The following is a 14184-nucleotide window of genomic DNA, read 5'->3' as shown; positions in this document are numbered from 1 at the left end:
GGCATCCCCAGCTGCTTGGCAAGTTAGAAGTCTTAGGAACACTGCCAGGATCTGGAATCAGCCAAAAGAGAACTGTCATAATATCACAGAAAGATGAATTATTTAACCACCTTCATTTTTTATATCCTTTTATTTTGGAAAAAAATTAATTTGTGGGGTTGGGGATTTAGCTCAGTGGTAGAGCGCTTGCCTAGGAAGCGCAAGGCCCTGGGTTCGGTCCCCAGCTCCGAAAAAAAGAACCAAAAAAAAAAATTAATTTGTAAGAAAAGTAGTTATTTTTGTTTGCTCTTTTGAGACAGGGTTTCACTATGTAGCTCTGGCTGGCCTGGAACTGGCCTTGTAGACCAGGCTGGCCTTGAATTCACAGAGATCCAACTGCCTCTCCCTTCCAAGTACTAGGAATAAGGGTGTGCACCACCATGCCTGGCCCAACTTTGAAAAGTTTTTCAGTCGGGGCCTATTAACTCCACACTGAGTTTTACTGTGCTGTGTTGTGCACACAGAGTTTACTTGCCGTCATGCTCAAGCTGCCCTTTTTGTCACCTTTGTCCTACTGGCTCCATCTCTCCCACTAGCTCCTCCAGTCCCCTTTCTGCCCTAATGGCTGCATGGCTTTCATTAGGGCTGCTATAGCAACATGGACATATTACTAGTGACTCCATCACTGAAGAAAATGTCTCTTCCCCAGCAGCCATTAACTGCCTGTAGAGCCGGGGAAGTGGCTTTTGATGGACTTGATATTTACAAGTTACCACAGCTTCGAGTGTGCAGTGGCCAGTAGTGGAGGGAGTAGTGTTTCATAGCATTCTTCTTTTTCCTCTGGTCTTAATTTTCTTCCTGTCACTTAACCATGTGTGAGTGTGTGCTGTATGTGTGGGAGGGGACACTTGTAACATGACCTGAACATGGATGTGAATGTGTGTGGCTCATATGTTTGCTCCTTTCATCATGGAATTTGGGTATTGAACTCAGGTCTCCCGGCTTGTGCACTGTCCTGTCTGGCTGGCTCTTGTGGTTAATTTAAAATTTATTTTAATTGAGGGAGGGGTGTGTGTGCGAGTTGGGGACTTAGACATCTAGAGGTGGTTTTAAGTAATTTTTTTGAGACAGGGTCTTTCTGTGTAGTAATGGTGGTTTCAGAAGTCATTGTCTAGATCAGGCATGGTCTGTAGACCACTGTGTACAGTTGTGCCAATTTTAATTTTTTTTAAAGTTACTTTTCTTTCATTATACTTGTAGTATTCATGAAGTGGGGGGGATGGTGACACTAGGTAGTAAGACTGAGGTGACTTTCTCGTCTCAGATTGGTGCTCAGAACACCAGGCTTTCCCCTTGTCCTCGTCAGAGTCTCAGAGTAGAACACTGTCTGTGACACAGACTTAATGGTAAGACTGTTGATTAGTGTTAGATCGAAGAGGAGCACATAAATGCATAGCGCAGAGTGTAGCATAGCGCAGCGTGTAGCATAGCGCAGCGTGTAGCGGCAACAGAGTGGGGATGGGTGTGGCCAAAGGGAGACTGGAGAGAGGTGTACACAGACTTCCTAGTAATGTAAAATAGTGCCATCTTGTTGCAAGCTGAGCCTGAGAGCCCGTGTGAACCAGGTCAGTCTACATTCCTTGAGAGAGAAGGAAAAGGGAAGAGTAAGATGATAGGATAGGGCGGGGCGGGGCGGGGCAGGGCAGGGCAGGGCAGGGCTGGGTAGGGTAGGGCTGGCCTGAACAATTGACATTGGTGTTAATGAAGGAGAATATGTAGAAGGTGAGAGAGGTTGGTGGAAATAGGGTATGAAATTCACTAGTGTGGTTGCTGGACTTCCTCTGCTGTGAGTGCTCCGTCTGTTCTCTCTCTTCCTTTGGAGATCTGGATTATTATGGAAGCTGTCCTAGTTCGTGAGGTACATCACAGACAGTCTCAGATGGTTATACCCCTACAGATATCTTCATGGTTCATGTTGAGCATGACGGCCTTGACTCAGCAGCTTTTTCCAATATCCAAAGTGCTCCTCAGACTTTAATGGACCCCTGGATTCTTAGCATCCCCTCAAGGGATGCATTGATCTGACCCGAAGGGTTTTGTTTTGTTTTTCTTTTTCTCCCTGTAACGTCACAGTGTTCTGTTGGTCAGGTTTTGTGGTGACATCCTGTGATAGTTTGAGCTGAGTTTCTTGTGTGTGTGGTTCATAGTGGGTCTTGGGCTGCCATCCTGCTACAGCAACAGAAGTCTTTTTGAAGGGGCATCTTGTTTCTGCTGTGAGTTGGCATGGCGAGCTCCTCTTTGCTGACCCTGCTGCTGCCCTGGACGTGGCCCAGCAGTGAACAGAGTGTTTATTACTCTTCAGTAGTTGTCCTTCAGCTTTACATAGATCAGTCCTGAAGCTGGGACAGGCTTCAGTGTTGTTACCCCCTTAAACAAGAGAAACGTTAAACTTGAGAGTATAATGACCCCAGGACACCAGACTTTTAATAGGGGTAGGTGTTTTGCCAATCTGTCCAGTTTTGTTTTTCTGGAGTATTCATGTATACTAGGGAAAACAAACCAATGGCCTCACTCATGCTAGGCAAGGTCTCTATTGCCCAGTTCTCAGCCCTCTATTTTATTTTAAGTGTGTTTTTTTGTTAGTGTTTGGTTGCTTGTTTTGCTTGTCTCACTCCACAGCCCAGACTGGCCTGAAACTCACTATGTAGCCCAAGGTGGCATCCTGCCTTAGCCTCTTTTTTTTTTTTTTTCTTTCCGGAGCTGGGGACCGAACCCAGGGCCTTGCGCTTGCTAGGCAAGCGCTGTACCACTGAGCCAAATCCCCAACCCCCTGCCTTATCCTCTTGAGTGCTGTGTTACAGCACTGACTGACCACCTACCTTTAAAGTATGACACCACTGTCTCACTGTGGCCTTGAGCTTACTCTGTTGTATTTCAGGTAGGCCTTGAACTTGTGATTCCCCTACTTCAGCCTCCTGAATAGTTGAGATGGGTTGATATATAGACCTGTATGTATTGCCAGACCTGGAATGCCAGGGCTATTTTAAAGAAATTCTGCCCATCAATCATAATTATTTTAAATCATTTCATGGTAATTCTTCACTGGATATGTTAACATTTATTATAATTTTTTGGTGTATTACACTTTCTTTAAAGTAATACCATTTATTTATTTGTTTATTTATTTATACATTCATTCCAGACAGGGCCATGTATCCTAGGCTGGTCTCAACCTTAGCTATGTAGCAGAGGATGACTTTGAATCCTGATTCCCAGGTTTCAACTTCCCTTATGGAATTCTGGGATTATAGGCATCATAGCACACGCCATGCCTGGTTTGTGCAGTGCAGGGAATAGGGTTCAGGGCTACCTGCGTGCAAGGCAAGCAGTCACTACTGAGCTGTATCTCTAGCTTTGTGGGCTTTTTAGTTTGTTTTTTTCAGGTGAGGACTGTTAAGTTCTCAGTGACTGCTCAGATCAGCCGAGGCTCGTGGTTTAACACATAGGACATTGTAAAAAGACCTGCATGCCGAGTCCTCAGAATAACAAAATACCTTATCCAGGACTTGTGGCCCAGCTAGTTTGACTGTCTTCTACATTTCTTCCTTAACATCAGCACAGAACGAACACTGGCTTTTTTTCTTTTTTTCTTTTTTTTTCTTTTTTTTCTTCAGCCCCTTGTGGCCTTCACAGTTTCTCTCTGAATTCCAAGGTAGTGTAAGACAGTTTCAGATTGGTTGTGAAAGAGAAACAGACTTGACAAACTGGTCTCTGTTTATGTAACTCCAGAGATGTGACTAGGAGTCTCCAGTCCTTTGCTAAATTAAAGGAGAGGAACTTGACTAGGAAGCTAGATACCCAAGTGTGGGCTCTTCATGTTGCGTGTCTACTAAGTGACTAGTATAAAAATGCCATTCCTAGCACTTGGCAGACTGATCTAAGTCTTAGTTTGAGGCGAGCCTGGTCTATAGATCAAATTCCAGGACAGCCAGGGCTACAGAGAGGAACCCTGTCTTGGGGGAAAATTTTTTTTTTTCTGGAGGCTGGGAGGAGGTAGCAAACATGCAAATTTTAAAACAGCTTTTTAGTGTTAAGTAAATCTTAATCTAGTCTTGGGTTATGACCTGGTAAACAAGCAAATGTAACATTATGGGACTCTGAAATTTATTCAGAAGGAGAAAAGAAAATCTGTGTTTTGTCTTTTTAAGTATTTGTAAATACTCGCATTTCCCTTCTCTTTCAGTTCCCGGAATGGATGGAGGTGCTTTAACTGACACAAGCCTCACAGATTCCTATTTCAGCACCAGCTTCATTGGAGTGAATGGATTTGGAAGCCCGGTAGAAACAAAGTATCCCTTGATGCAGGTATTCTCAGGGTGGATTGAGCTGTCCTCCATTCTTAAACTGTTGGGGTGGGAGGCAGACTTTAAGACTGGATGTCATTAGGGATGGAGTGAGTGAGAGCTTTCAAGGTAGGGTTTGGGAAGAGTGGTGGAATCGGGGTGAGTAGAGAATAGATAGAGACTAGTTGCATGTAGATAGTGTGGATTTAATTAAAGCTTGATGATGCTCGTAGTAAAATTTTTCAAAGCTTAAACAGACATGCATATGCTATCAGTGTTGGGAAGAGAATCTCTCATGCCCATTCATCAGACATCTTGCTGACCTTTCCAGACAGCTGGCAGTACTGTTGATGGTTTCCTGAGCTTGCTTTCTAGTGCTCCGCTGCAGGTTTCTGAATTTACATTAAAGCTGTTAAGTTTGAAGCCAGAGTGTTTGAGTGAAGTTATCATAGCTTTTGCATGTTTAAAATGCATTCTGCTTCTTACAGCTGACTTTTCTCTTTGTCATAGCTGTGTGTGACACTGGGGACATTTTGTAGATAGATGAAGAAGAATTTTGTAGAATTAGAATGAACTTGGAAAATGTATTGAATGTTCTTTGGAAAACTTGGTCACACTAGTGAGAGAAGTCTCATGCCCTTTTTTGTTTCTGTGGTGCCTTCCAGATCCCCATAACTAAAATAGGATGCTAAAACACAGGCTCTTTGGTTTCTTGTTAGTCCTGGACTGACTTCAGGAAGTCCATAGTTTTTGAATTTTTAACTTATTAAAAGCTGATGTTTCAGTGTCATTCTGTTCCTTTTGGTTTATTTGACTTTAAGCCTTTAAGTAAGCATGCGTAGTCATGAAGGAGTCACATCTCTCCTCATGTATGTGTCATGTATGTGTCGAGTATGTGTATGGCACAGGTGTGGGTACCCATGCATGATACATGGAGACGAGAGCTTTGTGCCAGTTGTTTACCTCTTTTATTGCACTTTGCCGTACTGCAGTGAGATGAGCTCTCTCACTGTCCCAGAAGCTCATTGTTCTGGTTAGCCTGGCCAGCCAGAGCACCCAGGACCCACCTGTCTCCATCCAGCAGTGCTGGGCTACAGTAAGCTAAGCCATGTCTGGGTTTTTACAGAGGCGCTGGAGATTCAGCTTTAAGCCCTCACTGTTGGTGAGCAAGAGCTTAGGCACTGAGCTTTCTACCCATTCCTGAATGTCTTAGTTTTTAGTAATCAATTAATATATAGTAATTTTGAAATAGGTCCTTCTGTGGCTCTGGCTAGCCAAAAATTTGCTGCATAGCCAAGGATGGATCACCTTGAACTTATGATCCCCACAACGGCTTCTACAAGTTCTGGGATTACACCACCACGTGTATTACTATGTATGTCGTCTATATAATTTTATACTAAAATTGTCTCAAGAACTTGTCCTCCTGCTTCCCCTTTTAATGATGCAGAAACTGAGTAAGAAGCCAAGTGACTTAAGTTTGGGGTCACAGGGTTTAAGCTAGAGCTGAAAAATTCTTAAGATTACTTTTTCAGAGACAGAATTAGCTTCATATATAGGATTTATTGGTTTTAAGATCTTCTAGATTAGACATAAAGGCAGTGGGTTGTAAAAGCAGAGAAGATGTGTTGGGCAGACAGAAGGTGTATGAGGGAAAATAGAAATTGCGAGATGTTAGAGCATATATTGACTTTGTATAGTTACTTTCTACCTTCTTGAATGAGTGCTGGAATTTATGCCTTATGGACAGGGAAACTCACTTGTCTCGCCCATGCTAGTGAGTTACAGAATTGAAGTTCAGAATAGGCCTATGGCATCGGCTTTAAAATGCCTGGCTGATAAGAAAGTATTTGATGTGCTTCCCGGGAGTCTTTGTATAGGTGTTGTAATCTGAGCAGTAGTACTAGAATGTGTAGGAGGGAAGATGAGTTTGTCAGTCAGTGAAGTGAAAGATCACTCCTCTCTCAGTTTCTGTATCATTAAAAAGGAAGGGGAAGATGCAGCTTGGCCTAGTCAGTCTCACTGTTGGCTGCTTTTATCCCACATTCCTCAATGGCTCCATATGCATATTTTATTTTTCAGAGAATGACTAGTAGTAGCAGCTCCCCAAGCCTTCTAAATGACAGTGCCAAGCCATACACAGGCCACGGTAAGATTTGATTGTGTGCATGAGTATGTGTATGTAACTCTGAAAGTAATATGATCATAGTAGATAATTTAGAAATTATGAATAACTATTAATTAGAAAATATCATTTAATCAAGATTTTGAATCACCCAATTTTCTTTTCATGTTTAATAAATAGAATATTAAGATTACATTAAATATTTTAATCATGATACTTCTTGATTAATATGTTAAATTTTAATGCTTATTTTTATAGCCCTTATAGTTCTTTTACAAGAAGTGTCACTCTAGTAGACTCTATGTGTGAATAGTTTTTAATTTTTGTCTTTTTTTTTTTTTTTTTTTTTTGCCAGTACTTTGAATCATTTGTTTTGGATAGATCTTAGCAATGGAATTATTTTAAAAATTATAAGCATTTAAATAACTTGTTATATTTTCAGATATTTTTCCTATGTTTTATTTTAAAAAGTGTTCCTTGGTTAAAAATGTGTGTGTGTGTGCGTGTACATACATACACATACATATACACATAATGCTAGTTACAAAGATCAATAAAATGTTTAAAAAAATTACTAATAATGAATACATTTACATGTTGATTGTTTTCTGTGATAGATTTTTTTTGTATATGAAGTTTCTATATTATTTAGGAATTTCGTGTTCTGCTGAAGAAGAAAGGAACATTTTAATGTTAGAAACTACTTTGTATCAGGCAGTGGTGGTGCACGCCTTTAATCCCAGAGTGGGAGGTAGAATCAGGTGAATCTCTGAGTCAGTGGCCAACCTGGTCTATGGAGCTCCACCTGGGACATCCAGGGCTACACAGAGAAATCCTATCTTGAAAAATCAAAAAAGAAAAAAAAAAAAAAAAGAAAGAAAGAAAGATGCTATTTCTGTAGCATTCCTATATTTTTAGCTTTTTCCAGTATTGTTTAAATGCTTTGCAAGGTCCCAAATGATATATAATAAATATATATTTTGAATGCCTAAAATGTATGTATCATGTAAAAACATTTTGCCTTGCTGTTTATCTTTTTTCTTTTTTTGTAGTTACTTACTTCATATCAAATCTTTTAAACTCCAGCAAACAGTTCCACCACAAAACTCCAGCTAGAAGAAGGCAGAGAAACTAGGCGAAAATGTCTGTGTACTGTGTTGTGAGGGCATTCAGTACAGGCTTTGGGATCTCATACATAATAAGAGTAAAAATTACAAGATCTATTAGTGCCCAGAAGTGAAAATGAAGTACTTTATTCTAAATCTTGTGTTTTTAAAAATTCTGATTTGCAAAGTGGGTAATAATTCAGAGTTGTAATGTTTGCAGAGCATTGGCACTTTGAACCTATATTAAAACCTTTGGATTCTGTTTGTTTTGTAACATTGAATATTTTCATCTTTAAAATAAAAGCTTAGCAAGCACGTTAGAAGTCTTGATAAACTTAGAACTGTGGAGTAGTCTGTAGAGTAGATGGTCTGAAGGCCTAGCTGTTCTGTCTTATCTGAGCCTGGTCTCTTGGACTCCCTTTATTATCCCAGGGACTCAGTTTTAACATAACTAGACTTCCTTCCCTCAAAACCATACCCCCAGTTGTGTGACTAAAAAGATATATACTTGACTGAGTGGATAGCACTGTAGGCTGAGTGAAGTATGCGTCAGTTCGTGTCTCCTGCATTGAACACGCAGGTGTGTGAGCACTGAGCTTGCTTCTCTGGGCAGCACTGCCGGGTTAGCATGTACCAGCCTTGCTTGTTATCTGAGTTGTCTGGAAACCTGTGTGACTTGCCTTCCAGATCCTCTGACTTCATCTGCTTCATCCTTGTTTAATGACTTCGGTGCCCTCAACATCTCCCAGAGAAGGAAGGTAGGTGAAACTGAAATTCCAGTACAACTAAATGTGGTTTAGAGGTGACATGGGTACTGAGTGCCAGCATTTTCCTTAGTGGGAGTAAGGCCTTTTATGGGCTGAGTGTTCTCGCCTTTACTTAAATTTCTCCTCATCTTTTTGCTTTCTCTCATTGCTTTTAGCTTTTTGAGTTGTGATCTTGCATAGCTCTGGCTGGCCTTGTATTTATGATAGTTCTCCTGCCTAAGCCTCCCCAGTGTTGGGATTGTGGCATGCGACACCTCCATGCCCGATGGCTCCTCTCTGATAATGGAATTGTCTCTGGTCTGTGTGCATGGGGTGAATAATTTTATGCAAAGGGATGAAATCCTTTGCTTGCTTTTTATTTTTCTTCTGTTGCTGTTAATATGATGCAGTGTAGGTAATTTTAACTACATTTTAGCCTTTTTTTTATACTTTATGACAAAATTTCAAAGGGTTTTCCATAATTTATACTCAATACAAAACAAATCTAAGATTTACAACTTTACATAATTGATCCAACTGTTTAGAACTAAATTTTAATTAGAATTCTATGGATTTGTTGTTAATTTTGCTTTGTGGAATGGGTATGGGGGAAGGAAGACAGGGACGATACAGTCTTACTTTTAGCTCAGGCTGGACTTGAATTCCCAGTATTCCTTCCTCAGTTACAACTATGTGCCACCATGCTTAAGCCTTAAAACCCATTCATGTTCCAAATTTGATTTAATTTGATATAGTTTGTTATTGAAGTTATAGACCGTTTGTAGAGTTTTTTTTTTCTTTTTTTTTTTTTTTTCTTTTCTTTTTTTTCCGGAGCTGGGGACCGAACCCAGGGCCTTGCGCTTGCTAGGCAAGTGCTCTACCACTGAGCTAAATCCCCAGCCCCCCCTCCCCCCGTTTGTAGAGTTTTATAAGGACTGATTTTTGTGGCACTTTGAAATGAATAGTTTGATGCCTTTGGGTCTCGCTGAGAGCCATGCTGATGTGGATAGTCAGAGAAGCTGGGCATCTGGTTAGGACCAGTAGCAGCTGGACCCAGGATCTTGATGGTTGTTATTGTGATGTTTAAACACTCTTTCCACCTAACTAGTGGGAGAGAGTCCCTAAGTTAAATATTAGTTTTATTAAGAATGAACTGAACAGGAGTTTGAGGGACAGGCAGGCATCTGGGCAGAGGGCAGCGTAGGTGAGCGTTTGGTAGACCGAGGTGATGATGTCATAACTAGGCTTATTCCCACACTTGATGAGTGCATGTGTGAAACATGCGTATAGCCCTGTGCCTTTGTTAGTCATACCTCAGTAAGTTATAGAACTTGAGAAGCTGGGTGTTTCAAAGACAGACATTTTATAGGCCATGTGTAATCACGAGCACTCAGTGCACTGAACATTCTCTCCGTCTTGAGAGCAGGAACGTAATTGGAAATGCTTGAATGCTAGGCCTGAGAGATGCATGGTTTGGGCTTGGTTTTCATAGATCTGTGATGGTTTTCACCAAGAATAAAGCTCGTTTTGTTTACACACTTTGCTCACAGATTGCGATGCAGTAAAGCAGACGTGTTGGCAGTAAGAGAAGTAGCACTGAAGCTGTCATGGCAGCAAAGTGGAAAAGCAGCACTACCTGGAAATGAGTTATCTAGCGCTCTTTCTAGAAAAAGACTTCCCTTTGTCTTAATGGTCTGTCTAACAGCTTTCTCTTACTAAGTGTTGTTTCTGATACCTGAGTAGAAATTAGAATAGTAATTGTGTATTTAAAAACATTCCTGTGAAAATGAAACTAATAGCTGGCTGCATCTTAAACAGCTGAAATACACTACTTAGAGCTGTTTTTGAATAATAGAGTAAAAAAGTCAATGGAGATTTTCAGGGGAAAAAATACAGCACATGACTCGGCATTTTGTTGTTGTTGTTTGCTTTGCTTTGTTTGTTTTTTCCTTAGGAGAAAACAATAAAGGAAACAGCGTGTGATTTCAGTGCTTTGCAGCCCAGGCTGGCCCAGACTTGCAGTGACTCTGTTCTGCCTCCTGAAACCTAGTCATAGGCTGGAGCTGTCCCGCCTGGCCTTCAGTGTTAGGATGTATTTTAATAGTAGCAGATTAATTATAGAGGGCCTACTCTGAGGTCCTTGGACCTCTAACCTGTGACCTTGTTCCATCATAGATTGTAATCTTCCCACTTGTGAAACGATAGGCACAGCCTAAGCAGGACGTTGTCTTTCATCTCTAAAAACCGCAGTGCCTGTACATCAAGTGTTAGGACCTGACTGCAAAATCTCCTTTGCTGCTGTTGACACTGTGGAAGGGAGGGACAGATGGGGTTCTTTCCGTAGTTTGAGGTATGTGCTATCTGTGGGTATGTGCATGATGCAATTCCGTGGAAGTAAATACAAATTATAATTAATTAAATTACATACTTGTTAAGCAGGGTAGCATAATTACTCACTGATACTTCAAGATAATATCGGAGAACAGGTCATTCACTATCATTTCATAGCCTGTAAGTAAGGTAAGTTACTGTCCAAAATCTCAGGTGGGCTGGTCCCAACAGTCACGTCTTTACAATATGGGAACACATTAACGAGTGCAAACTTAAAATGTTTGATGGTTGCAAAGTAGCAGTGAATTCTCTAGATCATGAGCGCACATAGGGAAAAGAAAAGATGTTTGATAGCAAAGACTGTGGAGAAGCCTAAACCAAACCAGCCTAGGTAGAAGGTACCCATGATTAGAAAGGAAACTCTTACACTGTCATTCACATATAAACTTAGGGATTAGAATTGGACATCTTAGTATTTTTATGAACTTATTGAAGTAAAATGTGCTGTGAAAAGTAGTATAATAGGTCATAGCCATTCTCTGTCATTAGATATGTGAGAAGATTCCTGAACAATTCCATATATGAACATCTATATTCCTTTGCTCATTACAGGTAGACCAGAGCCAACTTAAGTGGAGTTTAGAAGGACCTGTAGCAATTTGATAATACGGTGGCATCAAATAATATAATTATTTTTCTTGTAACTCATTTTTAATTTTACACAAATCATAGAACCATGATATATAAGAAATGATTTAAAATAATTTTATATTATGCTTGAGAAGCACTGATATTTTTGCCTTCTTGATTAAGAATATATATAGATTGAAAAGATTATAATATAAAATATTTCAAATTATTCTTGGGCTAGCTAGATACTGGAAGGATTAAATTAAGGAAAGTACAATTAAGATTAGCTACTGGTGCCAAGTCACTAAATCACAAATGTAAACATTAGGTATCAAGACTTTTGAAAACAATATTCTTAGTTAGCTATAGAGCACAGGGGTGACTGTGCGGTGCTTCAGGCTCTGACGGTTCCTGCCGTGTGTAGTTTGTACAGGGTCACCACATGCGGTTGGTGTAAGCTGGGCAGAGGAGCAGTCTGAGCATTCCCATCAGTATGCTTGGATTCCCTTCTCTCTCAGAGTGATTGGTCACTTGAATTGATGTTTCTCCCTCTCCCAGAATAAAACACTCTTTAGGTACTTATCGTTTAGATTTTCTTGGCCTACCTTAGTGAGTTTTGGTCACTAAGACCGAAACATCAGTTCTAATGTGGGGTAGTGTGTTTATTTCTGTGAACTTTTAAGGCTTTGATGTTAAGTTTATTTCATGACAAGTTAAGTTTTATTTCTGGAATGTTTGTTCTGCTACTGATTTTAAAGCTCATAGTCGGGTTGAGAGAAGGGGGCCAGGAGATAGCTCACCTGCTGTGCTTTGTGATGCAATGTGGGCGGTGGGAGGTGATGGTGGATTGCTTTGCTTGATTGGGTTTGGTTCACTGGCTGCAGATCGGTTCTAGCCTCTTTTTTTTCTTTTTTTCTTTTTTTCGGAACTGGGGACCGAACCCAGGGCCTTGCGATTGCTAGGCAAGCGCTCTACCACTGAGCCTCTTAACATAAGACTGTGTACTGTCCCCATCACTTCGCTTACTGATAAAACTATTTCCTGTTTTTTAAGGAGTACTTTATTTTTAATTAGTTGTTTAGTGAGCATTTGTGTTGAACTAAGAAAAAAATTCTTTCTCTTTATTTTTGGGGGGTGGTGGTGGGTGGAATGGGAGGGCAGGGCCTGTGCATAGCACTGTGGCCTGACACTCACTGTGTAGATGAGGCTGACCTTGATCCACCCAGCTCTGCCTCTCAAGTGTTGGGACTAAAGGTGTGCATATGGCTCTAAGAAAGATTTCTTCAAATTTATAACTGAAACAATTTTGTCTCTTTTTTTTTTCAAAGGTAGCATTTTTTGTTTTGGAGGTTGTTTAAGAATGTGTGTGTGTGTGTGTGTGTGTGTGTGTGTGTGTGTGTGTGTGTGTGTGTGTGTGTGTGTGTACACTTTAAACATCATATCCAAACAAGTGAAGTATGTACTTTTACACAGTATGTAACACTGTTGGACACACCTGTCATCCAGTCTTGAGGTATAGAGATTTTTGATTAGTTTTTATATGGCACCAGTTGTTTAGTAAGTATACGGTGCTTTTACCTCAGGCCTCAGAGCTAGTAGGTCATTATGAGGCCATTTTATGAAGTATACCTGTTACCGAGAATGTGGCCTTGTTAGTCATTCATTTTGTTCTCCTAGGATGTAGGTGTAGGGGAATGAATTAGTAAAGATGACTTTAGCCAACCCATGTACAACCTGATAATTGTAGTTCTTAATTTTTTCCTTTTTTTTTTTTCCTTTTTTTTTTTTTTCTTTTTTTTTTTTTCGGAGCTGGGGACCGAACCCAGGGCCTTGCGCTTCCTAGGCAAGCGCTCTACCACTGAGCTAAATCCCCAGCCCCTTAATTTTTTCCTTTATTTTTGAAGAAAGATAGCGAGTTAATCTTTTAGGCTTTATTATTTAGGGTAATTCTTTGATTATCACCTCTTACTGTTTGTTACCGATTCCTTCATGCTGGTAAGCTTGAGAGAGAGTCTCAGGTTTAGGTAAATGACGTGTGGAACTTGGTGTGTTAAGAGCTACTTTAAGATGCAGTGTGGTTTCTTAGAGACGGGCACTATAACTAAGAGGACAGGGTTTGAGCCTGACCTGTATTAGTGCTGAGAGTATAGAGACGGATTTTAACCTTTTTAGGGTTTGTTTCAAATCCATAAAATTGATGTAAGGATGGGTATTAGCTTCATAAAACCGTGCATATTAAACATATTAACGGATGTGCGGTATTTGTCATGAGCTTGTCAGTACTTAATCTTATAGCTTATAATTCTGAACTTCAGAAACCTAATCTCTTTCTGAGTATGTAGCAAGATTATTTCTCATTTCAAATCATAATAGGACAATTTTGAAGATACTCAGATTCATTTAAAGATTCAACTAAGCAAGTATATAGATATAAATTAAATTTTAAAAAAGTCAGTCTGGGGAAATAGATCAGTTAGTAGAGCGCTTGTCTTGCATATGTGCTTGTCAAACATATACGATGCTTGGGATTGATCTGATCCCCAGAATGCATAAATCAAATGTGGGTTCATATCAGGAAGGGAAATAAGGAGGGTCAGGAATTTTAGGCTAGCCTGGGTTACCTCAGACTGTATTTCACAAAAACAAAACAAGGGACTGGGAAGAGATGACTGTGTAGACTGCTTGCTGTAACAGACCAGGGGACCTGGTTGTGACCCCAGCACCAAAGAGACGGCAATGTTGAAACCTGTGACAAGAGATTTGTTGGCTATGCCTAGATGTAATCCCAGCATCCCAAAAGCAGGAGAGAGAATTCCCTCTAGTTGGAAGCCAGCAAAATCTAGGTACATGGGCATCCAAGACAAGGACCATGTACCAAAATTGGCTTTAGTTAGTTTTTTTTTTTTTGTTTTTTTGTTTTTTTT

General features: G+C 40.3%; 1 protein-coding gene across 18 annotated transcripts in view; it reads left to right on the top strand.

Moving 5' to 3' along the window:
• Pan3 (poly(A) specific ribonuclease subunit PAN3) overlaps nucleotides 1-14184 on the top strand; it is a 117173-nt gene that overhangs the window by 14829 nt on the left and 88160 nt on the right. For all 18 annotated transcript variants that reach the window (XR_015634063.1, XR_015634062.1, XR_015634064.1 and 15 more), the window contains 3 exon segments: nucleotides 4223-4344; nucleotides 6405-6471; nucleotides 8241-8311. Coding sequence is in view for 13 of the 18 variants with exons in the window: in XM_087578725.1 (XP_087434851.1) it covers nucleotides 4223-4344; nucleotides 6405-6471; nucleotides 8241-8311 (260 nt within the window). In the remaining 5 variants the exon portion in view is untranslated.

The sequence above is a fragment of the Rattus norvegicus genome, chromosome 12 (assembly GCF_021556685.1).
Source record: "Rattus norvegicus strain SHRSP/BbbUtx chromosome 12, alternate assembly SHRSP_T2T, whole genome shotgun sequence".
In the NCBI taxonomy this organism is placed as follows: domain Eukaryota; kingdom Metazoa; phylum Chordata; class Mammalia; order Rodentia; family Muridae; genus Rattus; species Rattus norvegicus.
Note: the sequence above shows the minus strand (reverse complement) of the source record. Positions and strands in the feature narration are given on the sequence as shown.